This window comes from Malaclemys terrapin, chromosome 9, assembly GCF_027887155.1.
Source record: "Malaclemys terrapin pileata isolate rMalTer1 chromosome 9, rMalTer1.hap1, whole genome shotgun sequence".
Taxonomy (NCBI): Eukaryota; Metazoa; Chordata; order Testudines; family Emydidae; genus Malaclemys; species Malaclemys terrapin.
The window spans coordinates 88,582,113-88,605,422 of NC_071513.1; the positions used below are offsets into that span (position 1 = coordinate 88,582,113).

Below are 23,310 nucleotides of genomic sequence, written 5' to 3' on the forward strand. Positions count from 1 at the left end.
TTTTTCTTAAAGAGAAGCAGGTTGGCCTAGTAAGAGGTGGCATAGTCTAGTAGATTGAACCTAGGTTTCTTGAGGCTCAATCCAGTGTTCTCTTTCCCTCTCTGCCAGTGACCTTCCCCCTCCCACCCTCTATCTTGTCTATTTATATTGTAAACTGTCTGAAACAAGAATTGTCTCACTGTATTTGTACACCACTTTGCACAATGGGACCACAATCTTCGTTGGGACATCTAGGTGCTACTATAATATAAAAATAATAATTTTCTATATATTTTACAATTAACAGAGCACAGAAACAGATACAGGTTTTTTTTTTTCCATTTAAACTTTGGGAGCTCACATCATATTCTTAAAGAATATGAACGGTTAGAAAAAGAGAGATGAGAGAGGAAAAAATGGTTACTATCTTTTCCGTAACTGTTGTTCTTCGAGATGTGTTTCTCATGTCCATTCCATGTCAGGTGTGCATGCACCATGGCCAGAGATTTCTCCCTCAGTGGTATCCATCAGGCCGGCTCTAGTGCCATGGTGCTGCACGTGGATGCACTGTATAAGGGTCCCAGCCAGCCCTGCACCCTCTCAGTTCCTTCTTGCCGGCCAACTCTGACAGAGGGGCAGGAGGGTAGGTCGTGGAATGGACATGAGCAACACATCTCGAAGAACAACAGTTACAGAAAAGATAGTAACCATTTTTTCTTCTTCCAGTGCTTGCTCATGTCCATTCCATGGCTCCCAAGAGGTACCCAAGGAGGTGGGCTCAGAGTTCGTGGATATGTGGATTGAAACACTGCTCTACCAAACTTTGCATCATCACCAGCCTGCTGGGTAATAGCATAGTGGGATGAGACGGTATGTACCAATGACCAGGTCACTGCTCTGCAGATGTCTTGGATAGGGACCTGGGCCAGAAACACCACTGATGAAGCCTGAGCTCTCATCGAATAGGCTTTCAAGATGGAAAGAGGTGGGACACCGCCTTCTCATAGCACATACAAATGCAGAAAGTGATCCAGGATGAAATTCTCTGGGCTGAAACCGGTAGGCCTTTCATCCTGTCTGCTACTGCCACAAAGAGCTATGTTGATTTACGGACCAGCTTGGTTCTCTCAGTGTGGAAGACCAGGGTGTGTCTAATATGCAGCATGTGGAGATACTGCTCCTCATGCAGTTTTGGGAAGAAAATGGGTAGAAAATAGCCTGATTACCATGAAACTGCAAGACCAACTTTGAGAGGAACGCTGGGGGGGGAGACACAGTTGAACCTTGTCCTTGAACACTGTATATGGGAGGATCTGACATAAGGGCCCTGATTTCTGAGACCCTCCTGGCTGAAGTAATCGCTACTAGGCAGACGACCTTCCAGGAGAGATACAACAGAGGGCACGATGCCACTGGCTCAAAGGGAGGGCCCATGAGTCTTGAGTGGACCAGGTTTAGATCCCAAGGTGGGATAGGTTTGCAAATTTGAGGGTAAAGTCTCTCTAATCCCTTGAGAAAGCAAATGGACATTTCATGTGAGAAGACCGACCTACCTTTCACCAAAGGGTGGAAGGCTGAGATTGCCGCCAGATGCACCTTGATCGATGAAATGGCTAGGCCCGGTCGTTTCAGATGGAGCAGGTATTCCAGCACCAACTGGAGGGGTGACCAAGTTGGTGAGAGGCCTCGTTGCGAAGACCACACAGAAAAATGCTTCCATTTGGCTACGTAAGTTGCTCTAGTGGACGGTTTCCTACTACCTAGCAAGGTCTGGCAGATTTGTTCTGAACATGTCTGCTCCACCGAGTTCAGCCATAGAGCTTCAATATGGTCAGGGGGATGGCCCTGAGGTTTGGGTGGGACAAACACCCATGATGTTGCGAAGCCAGGTCCAGGACGGGTAAAAGCAGCAGCGGGGTTTCTACTGACAGATCCAGCAGAATGCTGAACCATCATTGTCGCAGCCATGCGAGGGCTATAAGAATAACCCTGGCTTTGTCCTGCTTGACTTTCAGAAGGACCTTGTGCACCAGAAGAATGGGCAGAAACACATAGAACAGGAGCTCTGTCCATGGTAGTAAGAAGGCATCTGAGAGAGAGCCTGGGCTGTGACCGAGTAGAAAGCAAAACTGCTGAAATTTCCTGTTCTGCTTGGTTGCGAACAGGTCTACGTGGGGAAACCCCCACCTCTAGAAGATGATCTGGTCACTTCTGGATGACGGGACCACTTGTGGTGAGAAGAGAAAGACCTGCTGAGGTAATCTACCAGAGTGTTCTGGGCTCCCAGGAAGTGGGAAGCTTCAAGGTGGATGGAGTGTTTCACACAGAAGTCCAACAGGCAAATGGCCTCCTGAAGTTCCTCCCTGTCTGTGGAGTGGAATGGACACAAGCAAGCACTTGAAGAAGAATGTAATTGCAGGAAAACACCATTTTCCTTAACTTGACTTAACAGACGTTTCCAGATCACAGGCCCTGGTTCTCATGGGGAACTTTTTGGAGAGTGTTGCGGACAACTTCCTGGTGCAAGTGCTGGAGGAATCAGCTAAGGGCCATGCTCCACTTGATCTGCTGTTCACAAACAGGGAAGAATTGGTAAGGGAAGTAGAAGTGGGTGGCAACCTAGACAGCAGTGACGATGAGATGGTCGAGTTCAGGATCCTGACAAAAGGAAGAAAGGAGAGCAGCAGACTACAGACCCTGGACTTCAGAAAAGCAGACTTTGACTCCTTCAGGTAACTGATGGGCAGGATCCCCTGGGAGGCCAATATGAGGGGGAAAGGAGTCCAGGAGAGCTGGCTGTATTTTAAAGAAGCCTTATTGAGGGTGCAGGAATAAACCATCCTGATGTGCAGAAAGAATAGCAAATAAGGCAGGCAACCAGCTTGGCTTAACAGTGAAATCTTTGGTGAGCTTAAACACAAAAAGGAAGCTTACAAGAAGTGGAAACTTGGACAGATGACTAGATAGGTGTATAAAAATATTGCTTGAGCATGCAGGGGTGTAATCAGGGAGGCGAAAGCACAATTGGAGTTACAGCTAGCAAGGAATGTGAAGGGTAACAAGAAGAGTTTCTACAGGTATGTTAGCAACAAGAAGGTGGTCAGGGAAAGTGTGAGACACTTGCTGAATGGGGAAGGCAAACTTGTGGCAGATGATGTGGAAAAAGCTGAAGTACTCAATGCTTTTTTTGCCTCGGTCTTCACAGACAAGGTCAGCTCCCAGACTGCTGTACTGGGCATCACAGTATGGGGAGGAGGTGAGCAGCCCTCAGTGGTGAAAGAACAGGTTAAGGACTATTTAGAAAAGCTGGACATGCACAAGTCCATGGGTCCAGATCTAATGCATCCGAGAGTGCTGAAGGAGTTGGCTGATGTGATTGCAGAGCCATTGGCCATTATCTTTGAAAACTCGTGGTGATTGGGGGAGATCCTGGATGATTAGTAAAAGGCCAATATAGTTCCCCTCTTTTAAAAAGGTAAGAATGATTGGGGAACTACACACCAGTCAGCCTCACCTCAGTCCCCAGAAAAATCATGGAGCAGGTCCTCAAGGAATCCATTGTGAAGCACTTGAAGGAGAGGAAGGTAATCAGGAACAGTTAACATGGATTCACCAAGGGTAAGTCATGCCTGACCAACCTGATTGCCTTCTATGATGAGATAACTGGCTCTGTGAATATGGGGAAAGCGGTGGGTGTGATATTCCTTGACTTTAGCAAAGCTTTTAATACAGTCTCCCACAGTATTCTTGCCAGCAAGTTAAAGAAGCATGGATTAGATGAATGGACTATAAGGTAGATAGAAAGCTGGCTAGATCGTCGGGCTCAACGGCTCGATGTCTAATTGGCAGCCGGTATCAAACGGAATGCCTCAGGGGACAATCTTGGGGCTGGTTTTGTTCAACATCTTCATTAATGATCTGGATGATGGGATGGATTGCACCCTCGGCAAGTTCATGGATGACACTAAGATGTGGGGAAAGGTAGATAAGCTGGACCATAGGGATAGGGTCCAGAGTGACCTAGACAAATTGGAGGGATTGGGCCAAAAGAAATCTGATGAGGTTCAACAAGGACAAGTGCAGTCTCTTGCACTTAGGATGGAAGAATCCCATGCACTGCTACAGGCTGGGGACTGACTGGCTAAGCAGCAGTTCTGCAGAAAAGGACTTGGGGATTACAGTGGATGAGAAACTGGATACGAGTCAACAGTGTGCCCTTGTTGCCAAGAAGGCTAATGGCATATTGAGCTGCATTAGTAGGAGCATTGCCAGCAGATCGAGGGAAGTGATTATTCCCTTCTATTTGGCACTGGTGAGGCCACATCTAGAGTATTGTCTCCAGTTTTGGGGCCCCCAATACAGAAAGGATGTGGACAAATTGGAGAGAGTGCAGCAGAGGGCACATGACTTATGTGGAGAGGCTGAGGGAACTGGGCTTATTTAGTCTGCAGAAGAGAAGTGTGAGGGGGGAATTTGATAGCAGCCTTTACCTGAAGGGGCTTCCAAAGAGGATGGAGCTTGGCTATTCTCAGTGATGGCAGATGACAGAACAAGAAGCAGTGGTCACAAGTTGCAGTGGTGGAGGTCTAGGTTGGATATTAGGAAAATCTATTTCACTAGGAGGATAGTAAAGCACTGGAATGTGATACCTAGTGAGGTGGTGGAATCTCCATCCTTAGAAGTTTTTAAGGCCCGGCTTGATAAAGCCCTGGCTGGGATGCTTTAGTTGGGGTTGGTCCTCCTTTTATCCCGGGGTTGGACTAGATGACTTCTTGAGGTCTCTTCCAACCCTAATCTTCTATGATTCTATGATTTTTCTCAAGAAACCTCCATCAGTTGGAGGAGTGAGAAGCTAAGAAGTATGGGCCAAGTCCAGTAGCTGGTCCTTGCATAGAATTCTTATTTAACTGAATAGGAAATTCAAGTGAGATCTTAACACCTGCTCTGGCACCTTTATGCCACATAAAATGGCTAGTGCACTGTGAAGGGACCCTAAAAGCCCCAGTTCCAGCCATGAGACCTTTTTCTCCTACAGGTTGAAGATAGAAAAATTGAATAGGTGAGTAGTTTTATCTATCTGGGCAGTTGGTTGACATCAGGAGGTCTATAGCTGAAGAAGTCACACAGATCGGTTTTGCATCAATGGCATTTCAGCATCTTCTAGACCTCTGTCTGGGTGACAGGATGCTGTGTGACAACTAAGATAGGAATGTTCAATGCAGTAGTGATGATATCTCTGTTATATGGAGCAGACACATGGCCACTAACATCGGAGGAGAGGAAACTAAACAGGTTTCAGTGTCAAAAGTTAGTGTATTTTTAAGAGCCGTTAGTTTGATTTTGTCACAAATAAGGAGATACTTAGATGATCCCAGCAAGTTGCAGTCTTGCAGCAGTTGAGCATAAGATGACTGCAATGGTGGAGTGATCTCCAACATGCAGAAGTATGCTTTTAAAGGTTTAGAGAGCTTAAGTTGAAGGAAGTAGAGAATGAGGCCGACCACAAATGAGATTGGGAGATGCAATTTTGAGGGATTTAAGAAGCCTAACCCTCTGTCAGTTCAGAGCAACTGCATCTATATCTCACCTCAGTGATCCAGCAAGGGTACCCACTCTCAGGCTTCCAGCATTCCAGCCACTGCCTTTTCTTGGGTGGAGATCCACATCTCTCGCCTTTCTGACCAAGGCATTCCCAGGCTGCTCAATTCCCTGCCTTCAATGTATTAATCCCAGCAGAGACAGGCTGCCCAAACATGCCTGCTTGCTTTCTCTTCTGAAATGGTTAACAGTGTGACTGTCCACAGTTCTAGTTACCACACAGCTCTTTCTATGCAAACCTACTTTATGCTTAAGGTAAAAGCACTACATGGAAAACAGATTAAAAACAATAGAAGAACCTACACAAGCTTACTAGACATCACCCAATTGTTACATGCACTCTGGCAGGAGCAGTCCGTCAACACCCCACCGTAGGGCTTTCCTTTGCCACCACAAGCCCAGCGCAGCTTCAGTTCAGAACAAGCACACTCATAACATGTTTAGTCCACCCTTGATACAGTTCAGGGATCTTTGATTTGGAGCTGCCAGGAAGAGGTAATTAGTAGACAATGGGTTTTCCTCCCCAGGGAATAGCTTCAAAAGCGTGAGTCAAAGGGGGCCATTTGCATGTCCCTTACCCCTGGTACCTCCTAGGAAATCCACATCCTGGGTATTGTTCCAGAAAGCCCATTGAAGTTCCACAGATTGTATTAGTCTGTCTGCTAGAGAAGGCGTATTCACATGCCAGACATGCCAAACCCACGAAAAAAAATGCAGAAATTGGGCTTGTTTTTGGCTTAATTGGCTTGAGTGTTGCTTGTTGGCTAGTTTGTGTAGCTTTTTGGGCTTGTTGCTTCTTTTTTTTTTTTTTTAAATCGGCTCCCGGCAAGCAGGGGGAAGGGGGAGAAAGAGTCAGGGGTGCACAGCGGGCCCATCACAGTCCCAGACTGCACGCCGGGGGGATCTAGTCACATAGAGTGTTGGGGTTCTTAGTGATTGGCTTGTTTTGGCCTTCTTTTGAAATGGGATTAGCTTGATTTGGGGCTTATTGTGAAAGTCAGGGAGCTTATTTACCGCGTGAAAGTTGGCAAGTGTGCCACATACCCAATTGCATTTTTAATACAGTGAACCCTAAAGGTATTAAAACTAATTCAATAAGGTTTAACTTAACTCAGTAAAGTTCAGTCAGGCTATTTCAGGAAAGTGTCAGTCTGTGTCACTCTCCCATACTGACTCTTGCCAAAGGAAGACGACTTGCAAGGGACTGTTCGAGATTAAAGTCCATTCTTCAGGCCACCATGGCTAAATCTTAGATCTATAAATTTGCTGCTGCCAGCTGTGTGGCGTTTCCCCTGGTGCAAGCACTGTGGACGCCAGCTATAAGGCTGCCTCTCGAAGACCCCTTCAGAAACCAGGCTGAGAGCTAGACAGGCGTGCCAGGGGTGGGGATCGGGATGGGACGGTTGTGTCCAGGTGTGGCTGCAGCACACAGCACTGAGGACATTACAGGTAGCCTTGCAGTCCATCGAGCAGGCTGCCGTCACTTAGACCTCTAGGGCAGTGGCTCTCAAACTAGGGTCGCCGCTTGTTCAGGGAAAGCCCCTGGCGGGCTGGGCCAGTTTGTTTACCTGCCGCATCCGCAGGTTCAGCTGATCGCAGCTCCCAGTGACCGTGGTTCACCACTCCAGGCCAATGGGAGCTGCAGGAAGCGGCTCGGGCGGAGGGAGCACACCCAGATCAGGAAGATTTAAAGCCACCTTAGCCTCCTCCTTCCCCTGGACTACAAGTTCTGTGCTGCCCCCCTTAGAGGCACAACACAGAATCTCACCCTTCAGATGTAAAATTTCTGCAGATTTGGGCCTATATCCTCTTCTCATTAGTTGCTTCTTGACTTCTTCTGGCAGTATAGTCCATACAGGAGCCTGTTTCAGCTCTCCAGATGAAACAAGTTCTTTGTCATATTGCTAGCTGCTGTATAGTTAGATGACACCACATAGTTTCTGAATGTTTCCCCTGCTGTAAATTATTTACCTTTATGGAAGTTACCAATGATATTGATCCTGTTAAAGACTTTTATTCAGTGCTGTCTATTTAAAAGTGTAGCAGGCTCGTTGGCCCTCAAAGTCTTGTCTTTATGGCACCTATAAAATCCTGCCTATATGCATTCCTGGGAAAGGACGTTTTATTAATATATTTTATAGTGGCAGTGCCTACAAACCCTGCCTGACATCAGGGCCATGTCATGCTGAGCATTGTACAAAATACACAGTAGGAGGCAGCCCTTGCACAAAAGAACTTACAGCAGCGGTTCCCAAACTCTGGGTTGCAATCCCAAATGGGTTCACGCCATCAGCAGATGGAGCGGCGGCAATCTCTACTGTGCGGAGGACACCATTTTACTCCTCATAGCATGACCTCACATGTATGATGCATGCGAGGTCATGCTGCGGCGCATGCCATTTTGCATTTCAAAATGGCATCCTCCACACTGTCTGGGGTCCCAGGAGGAAATAATTCATTACAATAGGGTCATGGCAGCAAAAAGCTTGGGAATCACTGCCTTACAGTCTAAAGAGAGGGAGGAAGGAAGCATTGTTAGCTCCTATTTTGTGGACGGGGAACTGAGACACACACAGATTGTTATTTATCCAAGGTTATGCAGGACTTTTATGGCAAAGAACCCAGATTTTATGAGTCCCAGTTCAGTGCCTTAACCACAAGGCTATCTATTCTTCCTCTCTGCAAGGGTTTTAGCACCTATTGATGTTAATGTTCAGAATGTGGCTAATGTGCTGGGAAACCTTAGGAACTGCCGGGGACAGTCATTCTCTGGTACAGAAATGTCTTTTTTTTTTAAACAATAATCTGGGAGGGATCATTGGCACAAACTTTATGACACACATACCTAGAAGTATGGCAGTGCAGAGCATACATGCATATTTAATAAAAAAAAGCATATAACTTGTGTTCTTAAAGATCTCTATTAAATACATGCTTTCTCCTAGGTATCCATCCCAGCAATTACATTTTTATGTTAACATCAGTTATAAATTCTAACAGCCCACTACATTAAAAAAAAAAAAAAAAAAAGATACTTGGCAATCTACAACTGTCATTTCCAATTGTCTCACACATGATGGTATCTGATTGGACTTCACTGAACTCCTTTAAAATAGGAAATAAATCCTGTGATACTACACTGATTTGCTGACACTGTCAAGAACAGAGCTGTAATTTTTCTCACGGGGGGCGTGGGGGAAAGAAATGAACCACTTGAGCTAGGCATTCAGCAGGTGATCTTACTGTTTTTATATCAAAGTATTTGCGGTTTGGCATTTTTGAAAAAATGCCATGACAATGCTCGTCTTGATCTGAGTATTGCATATTGACACATGTAGGATGGGATTTTCATTGGCTGCAATGACACTATTCATTTAGGGACTGATCCTACTTCCCATAAAGTCAACAGCAAAATTCCCATTGACTTTAGTAGTAAAGGATCTGGGGAAAATGGAGCTGATCCACATTTTTTTCCAATATTGCAAAATTACCTTTTTATTTTTCAAAAATGAAAAAGTTTGCAAAAAAATTGGCAACTCTTCCAAAATGTTTTGTTTTGCTCAACCTTTTTAATGCACACTTTTATTGAAAACATTATCAAAACCATTGCAGCAATGGTTGACATTTTTCATTTATCAAAACCATTAGTTAATAATTTCTGTAATGATTTTAATTAAACAATGATTAAAATGTTTCACAAAACATCCAGAAAAAAACAAAACAAAATCTGGGTCCTGTTTGATCCCTGCAAAGCATAAACAACTTTGAAATTTAGAGTATTTTTTCCCAACATATGGGGTGGTGAGGGGGGCAAGTTTAGCAGGTCTACTAGTTGAGTGAGGTATTACTCAGTTTAAGCAAGTCTATTACTCTAAGACATGAACATGGAAGCAATGTGCCTGAGTGGTCTAGGTATGGAACTCTGAGTCTGGAAAACCAGTGTTCTTAAACTAACACAGCCAATCAAACTGGGTGCTCTTTTACTAAAAAAAAGCACTGACACTCAGTTTTACAGTATTTGTAAGGTAAATTTTTAAAATATTTTGGTTAATTATAGCAATTAAAACAACGTTCCAACTTTCTCATTTCCTGGGCCTATTAATGGTAAAGGTTTTTTTGGGGCGGCGGGAGGCGGTCCTACTTTACATCATCAAATGGGTTAACTTATATGATTAAATTGGCAGCCCTAACTGAATGGGAATATTGGAAGTCAGTCAAAGGTTTCTAGGCATGTCATCTATGAAGAGATGTAAATAGCGCTGGGTTTCCAAACTCCATTCTAACAGCTCAAGATACATATAGAACCAAAGTCATCATCCTTTTGCTACTATTACTGTTGCATTCAATAAAAAGTTGGGTTTCCTCTACTGAAAAATTCTGAGACTTGTACAGACTTTTGCTGTGGGCAAAAGGGTCACTTCAACAATGTGGTAATATTTTACAATTGATACCAAAAATCATTTTAAGTTTCATCTGCATTAAACTATAATGCCAAGCCCATCAAAAGGGCACTTAGCAAATAGAGGTCTTCCCATCCACATTCCAGGTAGTACCATCAAAGTCCACTGTTTTTAGATTTATATATGTATTACACACACACACAAAGGAGTTAGAAGAACATTATTATGGTTGCAAAGTCAAGCATTCAAAAATTATGAAAAGTCAGAGTTAAGGTTGCCTGTACATGGGAAATTTCAGCTTCAACAGTTAAAGTTTGGTAAAGTTATAAGCAACTGTAAACTGGGTCTTATAATGGAAAGTGTCTTGCAATCTTAACTATTGGTGAATCTACTAGCACCACCTATTTGCGCAATTCTAATATGAATTAGAAACCTGGAGTCTCATCCTGTTTCCACAGTAGCAATATTCCAATTGATTTTAGTGGAAACTAGGTTTGAATCCTATAATTTTTGTATAAAAATTAATTGATGTACAATACAAACCTATGTAATACTGGAAACAGGCAATAAGGCAAGATTGTAGATAACCTAGAGCATTGCGCCGTGACCCCCTTCCGACAACAAAGTTACTACATGACCCCAGGGGGAGGACCGGAGCCCGAGCCCTGCCGCCTTGGGTGCGGGGCAAAAGGGGCCCCAGCCTGAGCCCTGATGCCCTGTGTCAGGGGAGAGAGGGCCGCAGCCCAAGCCCCGCTGCCCTAAGTGGGGGTGGAGCTCGGGCTTCAGCTTCAGCCCTGGGTCCCAGCAAGTCTAATGCTGGCTATGGCAACCCCATTAAAATGGGGTTGCGACTCATTTTGTGGTCCCCACAGTTTGAGAACCGCTGACCTAGAGAGTCAAACAAGAGACTATTTTGGGGGATTCAGATGGGAGGAGAATATAAATGTAAAGGTTAATCTGTTCATATTTATTTTTATGTAATTGTTTCCTACAAATTATTTTGATGAATATGAGTGGCCAGAAGTACTACTAATTGAGTGAATGCATTTGAGAGTATAATTTATCAAACAAAATTTAATTTGGTTGAAATTTGCTTCCATATCACTCACAAGACTCTCAGAAAGTTCTAAAGCATGTTTTTAGAGAGATATAAAATTACACAATTAGACTTACTAAAGGCAACTCAGCAAATTGCACCCCTCTACAAATTGTGTTCCAGAAATGTGATTTAAAGTGACAGATAGCTTGGAGGTAAACAGAAATGATGGTTGGTTGCAGCTGGACCATACCCATAGTAAAGTCCATGTATCTTAAGCATGTTAGGTGATACACCATTCCATTTGTTCCCAAAATTAGGCTCAAAGGACAGTGACTGATAGTCTGGAGAGAAATAGAAATTGCCGTTCTTAGGCTGAACACACACAAAAGGATACCCAGTGACTGCAGCTATGAAAATAAATGGTAGTTTGCAGGTGTACGTTGCACAAAATGAACGCCATCCATTTTAAGCAGTCTTGAAGGCCACAAAAGCAGAGCAACTGGAAATAAATAAGAAGCCTGCACTAAAAATTATACCCCTGAGGTAAAGCTATTGCCTAGCACAGCACAGCTACAGACAGGAAGGGGATCCACATGCAATCCAGTCCATCTGCCCTGAACATTAAGACCCAAAGGCCACAAATGCTTTTTTGCCTTAAAAGCAAAAACTACACTCAGAGGCAACTTTATCTCATGTGAAGCTAAAACCAATGATTTTGTGTTGCAATCACTAAATAAAAGCTCTCTGAGCTGTCAAGATGTTTGTACTTGATCCTTCTCTGTCTCTGTCTTGCATTTTGTATGTGCAATGTATATTCTGCATTGGGGGAAAATGGTAGCTATGCACAGTTTATTTAGGGGAGGGATAGCTCAGTGGTTTGAGCATTGGCCTGCTAAACCCAGGGTTGTGAGTTCAATCCTTGAGGGGGCCACTTGGGAATCTGGGGCAAAATCAGTACTTGGTCCTGCTAGTGAAGGCAGGGGGCTGGACTTGATGACCTTTCAAGGTCCCTTCCAGTTCTAGGAGATGGGATATCTCCATTATTTCTTTCTTCTTTCTTTCTAAAGTGGTATCTTCTTGTGTGTGTCGATATTGGTAATTGGCAAATGAAGAGCAATAGCACACAAGTTCTTTTAATCCCTGTAAAGCATGTAGTGCGATCACTGAGCATGTCCTGCTGGGCTCAACGTCCTTTCAAATGAAGCCCTAGTGTGAGGTCACCCGTAATACTGGACATCTCAATAAGCGATGATTGGTCAGATAGAGCTTTTGAGATCTAATTATTCCATTGTGTCAGGCAGGTGGTTTAATTTGGGTCGAATGAAGTACGTGATTACAATAGCTTCCTCTGCCTCAGCTGTACCTTCCCTGGGTGTTTCTCTGCTAATACCTGCTGGTTCCGTATTTATCATACTGTATCTTGGCAGGAAATTACAGCAGTGTTGCTTCCATGTTCATGAGAAGCACCTCCACACAGAAGAGGGGTCAACAGGTTGATCCTCAGTTTCATCTTCAGGCGGTATTATTGCTTGTATTTCATAAAATAAAGTTCTGCTGTGCCAAAATCTACAATCTCATGAAGTGGGCAAAACATATTTCCTCTCTGAAAAGTCTAACTCAGATCACCTGTGGAGTTCTTAGTTAGATATTGAGTGACAGGAAACATTTCTGCGCAAATGAATTGGGCGCAGGAGTAGTTTACCTGAAAACATCCATTACTCACAGCAGTATATAAACAGTAAGTAAAACTCAGTTCAGATTTTTTTTTCTTCAGCGCTTAGGTTTCACAGAGGCCTATTCAAGTAGGTTTAGAACATTTTGGCTATTCTTACAGAGCTATCAGGCCTGAATCTCCTCTCATTTAAACCAGTTTAATTTAAACCACTGGTATCTCTCTGCCAACTTCACCAGAGTTACTCCAGATATACACCACTGCAAGTGAAAGGAGAATTATACTGTACCAAAAAAACCAAAACCAAAAACAAAACAAAAATGGGTATTTTTCCTTTTGCAGTGTCATAGGGCTCTCTTCTTTGGGCTACTTTGTCACTTTATCTATCTGAGCACGTTATCCCCCACTCCACCTCTCATAATTGTCGTATCTGAATACCTTAATGAATTAAACCTCTCAGAACCAAGAATAAACCCCAGATTCTCCAAATCCCAATCCAGTGCTTTAAGGCACAAGCCCACCCATTCCTAATTCTGTGTCTGCTTGTAACAGGTCGAGCACTCACCGCCACAGCACCTCCTGCTGGTCGTCTAGGAATTAGCTCAGTTCCAGCCTCGGAGCGTCTCCTGCTGGCCTGTGTCTTCCTACCAGTGCCTGCTTCCTCCTGATCTTCACCACTTATAAGCACGTCAGGCCCCGTGTCCTTCCCGGTCCCTGGCGCCCCTTACCTTGGGGTGTTGCCCCACTGGGAGACGCTGGGTCTCCCCTCCCTTGGGAACCCCAATCCCCTAAGCCCACCTCGCCTCAGTGACCCATTGCTAGTCCTCATCTAGCCCCTTTCCTCAGGGGCAAACTGCAATCTGAATTGGCCACTCATCATCAGCAAGGGAGTTTGGACCTGCGGCCTCTCCCTGCAACCCTAGTACCTCCTTAGGCCTTCTTGTCAGGCCTCAGCCTGGGAGGTCACCAGGCCTGAGCTCCCCACCTTAGCCTGCCCCTTCCCCAGCACTGGTCTGTCCAAAGTACTCTTTGCTCCTTCAGGCAGCTAGGTCCATCTCTCTCCAAAGCTAGAGAGACCCCAATTACCCCTTCTGGTCTGCCCTCTTTTATACTGGCTTGGCAAGCCCTGATTGGCTGCCTCTCAGCCCCAGCTCTCCCAGAGCTGGCTTTTAACCCTTTCAGAGCCGGAGCGGGGTGACTGTCCCGCTACAATGCTCCATGGATGCAGCCCACATTTTACGTAAGAACTTGTCTACATGATGCAGTGAAGCACTCAACAGGAGTGTGATTTGTAGAGTGCTCTAACTGGTCCATGTAGACCCTGCTGGCACACATTAAAAGGTACTGAAAAGAGCATGCCAGCAGGGTCTACATGAGGCAGTTAGAGAGCTCTACAAATCACACCCCTGTAGAGCACTTTCCCGCACCATGTTAGCAAGCCCTAAGACTCTGCTTTATGAATGCAGTTCCTGTGGAGATTATTGATGGCAACTGCTAATAGGTCTGCCCACCCAAGAGAACATATTTACCATCAAGAAAAGCTATTCTGTCTGAGGACAGGAAACACTGAATCTAAGTTGGAACTCTGAACAACTCTTCTTTTCCCCTAAAAAAATCCCTGTTTGGTCCCTCTTCACTCAACCTCCTAAATCCCCGTGTCCTTGTCATAATTTTGCATCAGACCATTTACTGGGACACCCTTAAGTGCATGTCAGAGCCCCTTCTTAATCAGCTCGGGGAAAGGGTTATTGCTGTGTGACATAGACAGGGGCCTCAAGCCCAATCATCTCTAATTGTGGGCAGTATTCGCCTGAGTCATGGCTGCACAGATAAGTAGCATGGCTTCCTGAAGAGTAGTGCTAGGTCAATGGCCCCTTGTTTGCCTAAAGCTAAGGTTGTATTGTGTCATGTTGAATATGTACGGGAGTTTTATTTAAAGCTGCTCCTGGGAAAGAAAAAAGATAAACCTTTCTTTGGTCACCTCACTTTTAGGCAGTGAGTTTATTCTTGATTACTGTTTTTTTTTTTTTCCCCACTTGACTAGTATTTCTAATCATAGAATCATAGGACTGGAAGGGACCTTGAGGGGTCATCTAGTCCAGTCCCCTGCACTCATGGCAGGACTAAGTATTATTTAGACCAGTGGTTGTCAAACTAGGGCCACCGCTTGTGTAGGGAAAGCCCCTGGCGGGCTGAGCCGGTTTGTTTACCTGCTGCGCCCGCAGGTTCGGCCGATCACGGCTCCCACTGGCAGCGGTTCACAGCTCCGACTGGCCGCGATTCACTGCTCCAGGCCAATGGGGGCTGCAGAAAGCAGCGCGGGCCAAGGGACATGCTGTCCGCCCTTCCCGTTGCCCCCATTGGCCTGGAGCGGCGAACCGCGGCCAATGGGAGCCGCGATCGACCGAACCTGTGGACGTAGCAGGTAAACAAAGTGGCCCGGCCCGCCAGGGGCGTTCCCTGAACAAGCGGAGCCTTAGTTTGAGAACCACTGATCTAGACCATTCCTGACAGGTGTTTGTCTAACCTGGTCTTAAAAATCTCCAATGATGGAGATTCCACAACCTCCCTAGGCAATTTTATCTAGTGTTTAACCACCCTGACAGTTAGGAAGCTTTTCCTAATGTCTAACTTAAACCTCCCTTGCTGCAATTTAAGCCCATCGCTTCTTGTCCTAATCTTGGATTCACACCCAACTAAGAGAATTTTGTCTGTTTCTACATCCTATATTTCCTTATGTAGACAGACCCACTTTTCTTGATACCATATGACAATATAAACATTATTGATAATGCTTTCTATATTTCCTTGATAAGCAACTCAAAATCCTTTCAATTAATATTTTAATTAGGAAATTCACTTACCATAAAAATCTCTTGCATTTTCATTAAATCATAAATACTTAGTCTGTTTTCAAGTTGTTCCGGAACATTTTTCATTGCTGTAGTGTCTTCTGTTCTGTCTGAGGTCAGACACCCAGCACTGGGCTGGGAGTCGTTAAGTGAAAGATGTGGGTAGCTCATGCTTGATTCACTTTAACATCTTCTGGCACATAGGGTCATATTTGACTCAGTTCTTGTCCTTTAAGAAAAATATTTTTTTTTAGTTTTTTTTTTTTTTTGTAGAAATCCAATAACTCAAATTCAGAGACAACGTATATAAAGAGGGAAAAGATCAATTTAAATAAAACAATAAAAACATTTTTAACTCTTGACTTTGAATTTTATTTCATAACATACCAGACCATTAAAGATACTCTCCAACATTCTATTTATTAAAGGTACGATGTACCTGGCTTCCTTTGATTGTAACTAACTAATACAGAAAGCAAGTGTACAAACATTTCTATTTGATATCTAAATATGCATTAGAAAGTCAGCTATTTAAAATCCATTTTACTTACCTTGTCATTAATAATGTGATATTTAATGTTGTGATTGTATGTGATTATAACTCCATTATTTTTGCAGAACACTTTGGTAAGCTCTACAACTATTTTTACTCTCGAATAAAGAGTTTAAACTAAAGGAACGTACAGAGTCCTTTACTTTTCTTGTTCTTGGTGCTTACAAAGGTTTCCTGGCAACGTATACAAAGCTAGCTAAGCTTCCCTCCCTTCTCTCCTCTGGTTATTGGTCAAAATGGAGGTGTTTGCATAAGAGGGCTATTTGCAAGCACGACTAGAAGTACAGTATAGCTATAAAGGAATGGCAATGGTATCATTTAATCAAATATACCCTCCTGTAAAAGTGACCTTTTTTGCATACTACAAAATAAGATTGGTTTTAAGTGAACCAGCTTTTACATCACAGTCAACTGCAAATTTGGAGTCCAATTTTGCCAATCCTCATCGTGCCCACTGCCAGGCACAATCTTATTGATTTCAACGAAGTTTCATGAGGTAATAAATGATGCAATTTGGCAAAAAGGGTGGGCAAGATTTGACCTTTTATCCTATGTTTAGGTTTAGATCATAATTATATTACAGTAGTGCTCAGAGACCCATATCAGGATTGGATCCCCATGTGCAAGGTGTTGTATAAGCACAAAGGTAGACCAGGTTCCCCTGCCCTAAAGAGTGTGCAATCTATGGGTATGTCTAGGCTGCAAGCCCCCCGCACCCTCCCCCCCAAAAGAGGCAGCAGTTCTCAGACCCCAGGTCAACTGACTTCCATGGCTCACACTATGGGACTAAAAATAACAGTGTAGATAATTTGGGCTTGGACTGGAGCCTAGGGTCTGACTGGGCTTCAGAGCCCAGGTTCCAGCCTGAGCCCAAATGTTTACACTGATATTTTTAGCCCCATCATGTGAGCTCTGCACACCTGAGTCAGTCGACCTCAGCTCTGAGACTTACTGCCGGTGGTCTACTATATGAGGCCTCAGCCCTGCCAACAGTTTTCCATGAATGGTAAGAAAAGTTTCTTGCATGCATATGTTTTGCAGGATTGGTGATGGAGCAGACAAGCAACATATACAGGGTTGGGAAGAAGGAGCAAATCAAATATACACCATTTTATATATATGTGTATACATTTGCTATGGGTTTGTTTGTAATTACACTGACTTTTGCCAAGTGGGTGTTAGTCTGTGTGTTTTCTTGCAGGCATCAGGCAGAAAACAGATCTTCAGAAGGGATGTGAAGGAGAAAGTGGTAGGGCTCTTACTGATTAGTTCATGGAGGGTGTTCCAACCGTAAGTGGCAGGGTTGAAGAAAGCACAAACATGGTTGATGGAAGAGTGGAACTATATTCCTTTGAAATACCAATTATGAATAATTAAAAGGACATTTCCTTTCCTAGGTCCTAAATCCCATAACTAGTCATTTAAAACAGAAAGAAATTTAAATATCTCATTTCTTTTGCTTTGCTGATACTCTGTTTCGTGCATTTCTCTTATCTGGGACATGGAAAATAAGGATATATTAATATTTAGAATATCACTTCATTTTATGATATTACATTAGTTTGTACTACACTTATCACTTCCACTCAAGTTTACATGCATTAGAAGCAGATATTCAGCTGGTCTAAACCTGCAGAACTAGATGTAGCTGATTTATGCTACCTGAGAATCTGGTCTAGTGATGGAGCATTTGGGTTTATTAAAAATTGTCTTTGTTGGAACTAAACAAAACAATGGAACTATTTCCATTAGTTTTGGAGAAGATTACGCTCACCTAACTGAAGTTAGGGTCAAATTTATCCTAGAAGTGTCCCTTTAAATCCTCCATAGTGCCCTCTTTCTTTCCTGTAGAGAGCACGGTAGCCAGATTACAGTCACTTTTGCCTGATTTCAGTGCACCTCCCAGGCATGGGGATTTCTTTAAGTCCCTAGTTGAGTGTATGGAAATAGAGCTATTACTTTTCTTTTCCTTCCAGCAATCATGTAAACCCTATCTTACCTTCTCTTCTATTTTGTGAGAATGTAGCTGGATTTATTTGCAACACCTATTGTTTTACCTTTTCAGTTTTGCCCCTACATTTAGGCAGAGGATTCCACTATATTCTCTCTGCTCTGTCCTAGTAAAAAGGTGGGATGTTAAAAAAGTAGGGTCCTGAAAACTCACCATCAGTGGGAGGTGCTCAGAGGCATCACACGCTGCTGTGGTTGGACGTGGAAGGGAGGTCTGCTCCTCCTACACCTCCTCTAATGGCCAATTTGAAAGCGGCTTCTGCTAAGGAAAAGGGAATGAGAGGGAAAACAATATACCGAAATAAAAGCATGGCAGAACCTATAGATACAAACATGCAGGGCTTGATAACTCCTTGAGTTTCACTGGCAGAAGCCAGTTTGGAATCCTGTCACAGGGTAAGCTGGTCAAAAGAGCAAATCACCTGTAACCCCCTCTGCTGGAGAGAACAGAACCAGCAATCATTGCCCACAGGAAGATGGGGCCAGACTGATGGGAAACATTGATACCGTAGTTGGGGCCACTTCCCCAGAAGGGGCTCTTACAAAGATCCAAGTGGAAAGTAAATCTACCCTATCCTGCAGAATACCTAGGGAAGGATGATGTCAGGCTGGCCCCCACTCCATCACAGCTGGGTTGGGGAGAAAAGGTTATTGCAGCAAACATCATCAGTTTGCATCCACAAAGATTAAATCTAAACCTAATCTATCATGGACACTGTAATTCCACCTCCCTTAAAATTCCCCTCAAAATTTGTTTGCAGTACCTATATTGGTCCCAAGAGAGATTAGAGAGACAAGGTGGGGGAGGTAATATCTTTTTTATTGGACCAACTTCTGTTGGTGAAAGAGACAACCTCCCTCCAGCCACACACTCCTAGTTGTCACCTACCCTCACACATGGGGACCCATATGGGATATCATTAAACAGTTAATAGGAACCATATATTCTGAAATAAATCTTTCCCAACACCCCTTTTCTGGACTTCAATACTCCCCCCCTCCCTCCGACACTCAACCTCATCATCAGAAGCATCCTCCCCACTGATCAGTACTCACAAACTCAAACTGGCACCAGACCCTGCCAGAACAGATGCAAAACCTGCAGACATGTCTTCACTGCTACATGATCAGTTCCACCTCCCATAACACACCTTTCAAGATCCTACACATGCCTATCACAAGCGGTGTACCTTATCCAGTGCACCACATGCCCAATAACAACTATGTTGGTGAAACCTGACCACCACTATGCTCTCAAATGAACTTGCACAGAAAAATGATAAAAGGCAAAAACATGTCGCGCATGGGCAAACACTTTTCACAAAACTATCACTCTGTAGCTGACTTCTCAATCTTCGTTCTCAAAGGAAACCTACAAAACATCTTTGGAAGACAAGCCCGGGAGCTTAAATTCAGTATTTTGCCAGATACTAAAAATTATGGTCTTTATAAAGACACTAGATTTATGGCTCATTACAACAATCTGCACCCAATAACTCCCCTTTTTTGTCCTATGACTCCAGTGTTGTTAACAAGCCACTTCACCTTAAAATACATGTTAATTATTTATGCTAAACAATTTATGCCACCTTGTATTCAGCTGACACAAAGTACTTTCCCAGATCTGAAGAAGTCTATGAGGCTCGAAAATGTGTCTCTTTCACCACCAGAAGGTGGTTTAATAAATATTACCTACCCACCTTGTCCCTTTAAAATTTGGTCATTTATATCCTTTTTCTAAGGCTTAGATTTGTGATCTGTTTCTGTCTAGCTGATTACAAAAAGAGTCAAAGGTTCATGAAGCTAAAATGGAAAGCAATGGCCTCATAAATCAAAGCCTTATTTTGACAGCGGTTCTATGTGGAACATACATGTGCGATCATCCCTGTAAAATGAATAACAGACAATTTCTTCCACATAATTAAATACTAAAGGAATATTTCCCCCTGATATGTAGGAAAAGCCTTACCAGATTTGCCCGTTACTTTGGGATATGATCATTTATTAGGGTTACTCTTCTGGGGTGGGGAGAGGGGGGTTCTGTAATTCTATCAATGTACTGCTTGTGTCACCTGTGTTCTCATACGGAACTCTACTTTTCCCTGCTGCAAGTTCTCTCCCAATGGAGCTAACCTGCAGGACCTAGGTTCCCCAGGGCTGGGTTCTTCCAGCCCCAGAATCAGACAAACTCACACATTAACAGAGCGCGTCTGAGAAGACTGGGTTAATCAGCACTCTCAAGCTGACCCCTTATATGTCCCTGGACGCAGTAGGCTGGGTCAAGCAGCATTTCCAAGCTGTCCCCCTCATAGGCCATGGGCACCGCACCAGAATAGAGCACACCCGAGCAGGCTGGGTCGAACAGCACCTCCAAGCTGCCACCCTCATATGTTCCAGGTTCACCACATCTCTGTCCCCACTTTTACGTTACAATTATTCTGGTACTAACCCACTTGATGAGCGAACGCCACAGGATTTTTGGGCGCTGCAGGGATTTTTACCTTAGGTACAAGGAGTGTTGCTGCAGAGCGAATGAAGAAACCAAAAAACACCCACGGGAGGAAAAGGGGGGGGGGGGAGAAGAGAGAGAAGCAACCAGCTTAACCATGGAAGTTTATTGCCAGGTAATAACCATAAGGGAGCCAAACAAAACAATTATAATATTAAATCCATCTTACATTTGATTATAAAAGTCAGGTTTAGAAAACTAATCACTGATCACACAAGTCAGGATCCGAAGGCTATACCGAGAGAGAGAGCACGCGCGTGAGCGTGCTGGGTTCTCACCTTTGTGAAGCTTGAATCGTTGGTGGTGGTGGTGGTTGCTGAGGGTCCGGAGTGCTAGAGTCAGGCAGAGCCCCCAGCATGACCAGTCGGAAGATGAAGTCCCACTGGAACGGATGCAGATTTTGGATCCAGGCATCAGAACACTTACTTGAGCATGGGTAGGGGTTGTTATAGGGAAAGAACTATGGCTCAAGGGAGAACACTAGATTTGTTTATAGGTAAACTGATGGCTCAAGGGAGTATACCAGTTGTTTTGTTCAGGTAAGACAATATGAACTGATCATTCCTGGCGATGGGCGGTGTTCCTTGGAGGGAGGTCACAATGCAATTAGGGAGCTTCACTATTTTGGATACCAATAAAGAATTTATTACTAGAATTGGTCGGATAACTACTCAGGTGTGTGTGTGTGCAGGTGTGGGTTCATTAACATCTGGAACCCCCATCATGCAGTGCTTCCCTGCTTTTCTGGTCCCAGAATTCCATGTGGTTTTTGCCTTGGAATCTCTGTTCTCCATTCTGTATGCTAATGGAGATGCCTCCCTGGCTCATCTTTGATGCAAATGAGGCTAGGGGAGTTTCCTTAATCCTGTCACCCTTGTCCCAGGGGTTTAGGTGCGTCTCCCACTGCCTTTTCAATGCTTTTTGTAAGTCTTTCTTCTGATTGGTTTTGGTTCAAGCAGAGGTCGGGGCGGCGGGGAGGTCTTTCATAAGTCAGACAGGTTCAGTACTGCGTCCTGGTTCCCCAAGAACACAGAACTGATAGGTAACAAAAGGTTTGTGAGAAAGATCACTGGAAAGCAGAATGCAATTCAATGCCAGTCAAGATAACTGAGAAATGGGGGGGGGGGGGGGAGGGAAGGGGGAAGATGGACGGGGGAGAAGAAAGAGAAAGGGACAGGTAAAACAGGCTTTCATATCAATAGAAAATACTATTTATTTCATTCCAGGCAGACCCCCATAATATTCTATTGTTTTGGTAAATCAAAGTTTGTTTGGGAGCTCCAGACCCCCACAATTTCTTTGGAGAGTTTATGCCTGCTGCTGTAACATCTCATCTGGAGGATAACCATCTCTGTTGAGCTTCATTGCCACCACATTTACTCTCATTTTAAAATGAGTTGCTCACTTGTTTACATTCAACTCTGATTTAATATTCATTCAACTATTAGCTAAACGTAAGTGAACTTAAGCCCTTCTACATTTTTACTTCATTCATATGCTAAGAAAAACATAAAAACAAGTAACTTTCACAAGAAGTCGTAGTTCTTTGCCCCTTTACAGTCCCAGATTTTCTAAATTTTGTTTAACATTGTTTACTGGACTGGTTTTCACATTTACTCCGTAACATCTTTGTTAAAACTCACATTCAGAGTGGATTGCTAGAGGAAGACCTCTTCTGAAGTGCTTGAACTGCTATATTAGAAGACTGCAAAAAGTAAGCCGCTCACCAGTTACTCTTATTTACATAGAAGCTGGGAAAAGGAAATGTGAAGATGTACTCTACAATCCCAGTTCAGACATATAGGCCCTGATAACTCCATTGTAACCATGTAGCACCTTTGGATAGGATGCAAAGGTACCTATAAAACCACTTATGATGTGGGTCCTAGATTGGGTCCGTGCTAAAATAGTCCCCTCCAGAGCAAGTTAGAGCAACCCGGTGGTTGCTCTAATGTAAGCTACCTGCACCAAATGCTGGTTTCTGCAGCTAGGGATCATGATGTGCAGGGGATGGTCTACTCATGCCTCTTTTCCATCAACAGAAAGTAGTAAACCCACAGCCAGCACACTGCCTTTTTGCCACAAGAGTATCTACCTTCCTTGGGATGACCCTCCTTCAGCCAGCAACCAGTTTTAAGGATGCTTTACATCAACAGCATGGCAAAAACTAGTCAACACAGGGAGTATGTAGGCCACTTTTTGAGCTTGAGAATTTTAGGTAACTCCTTTCATGAAAATTGTTTTCATGTTTTGTACTGCGCCAAAGCTGACTGTGACCTTCAAAGAATCACCACATTGGACTCAAGCAGTCCAGTGTATTGGAACATCTGAAAAATTCACGACAAAGCCTAACTGATGTAACATTTGGACACCAATTCTAGGGCTCCTGAATCCCTAGGCAAATCAGCTACAATGTGTCCCTCACCACCATTAACAGACTTGCAATTACTGAAAAATTGGCTGCCAGCAAGATAGAAACTCGTCTTTCCTAAAACAGGATAGTTTTAAATACAGTTCTTCTTCATGGGAAAGGGTACAAATAAAGCTAATTGTCATGTAAAATGTATATACATTTCAGAATGTCATTTGCTGAACAAAGTCAGCTGTGTGTGTGTGTGTATGGAGACACACACATATATATATATAAAAATAAAGTATTGTAATTCAGTGCTCATACTTTAAATGCTTAAAATAGTAA

At 43.7% G+C, this 23,310-nt stretch overlaps 1 protein-coding gene across 1 annotated transcript in view; it reads right to left on the reverse strand.

Moving 5' to 3' along the window:
• WDR49 (WD repeat domain 49) overlaps positions 1–16,189 on the reverse strand; it is a 70,572-nt gene extending 54,383 nt beyond the window's left edge. Inside the window, exon 1 of the mRNA XM_054040513.1 lies at positions 15,553–16,189. Coding sequence (XP_053896488.1) covers positions 15,553–15,711 — 159 coding nt within the window. The 5' untranslated portion in view covers positions 15,712–16,189. The remainder of the gene's footprint in view (positions 1–15,552) is intronic.
• Between the last annotated feature and the right edge of the window lie 7,121 nt (positions 16,190–23,310).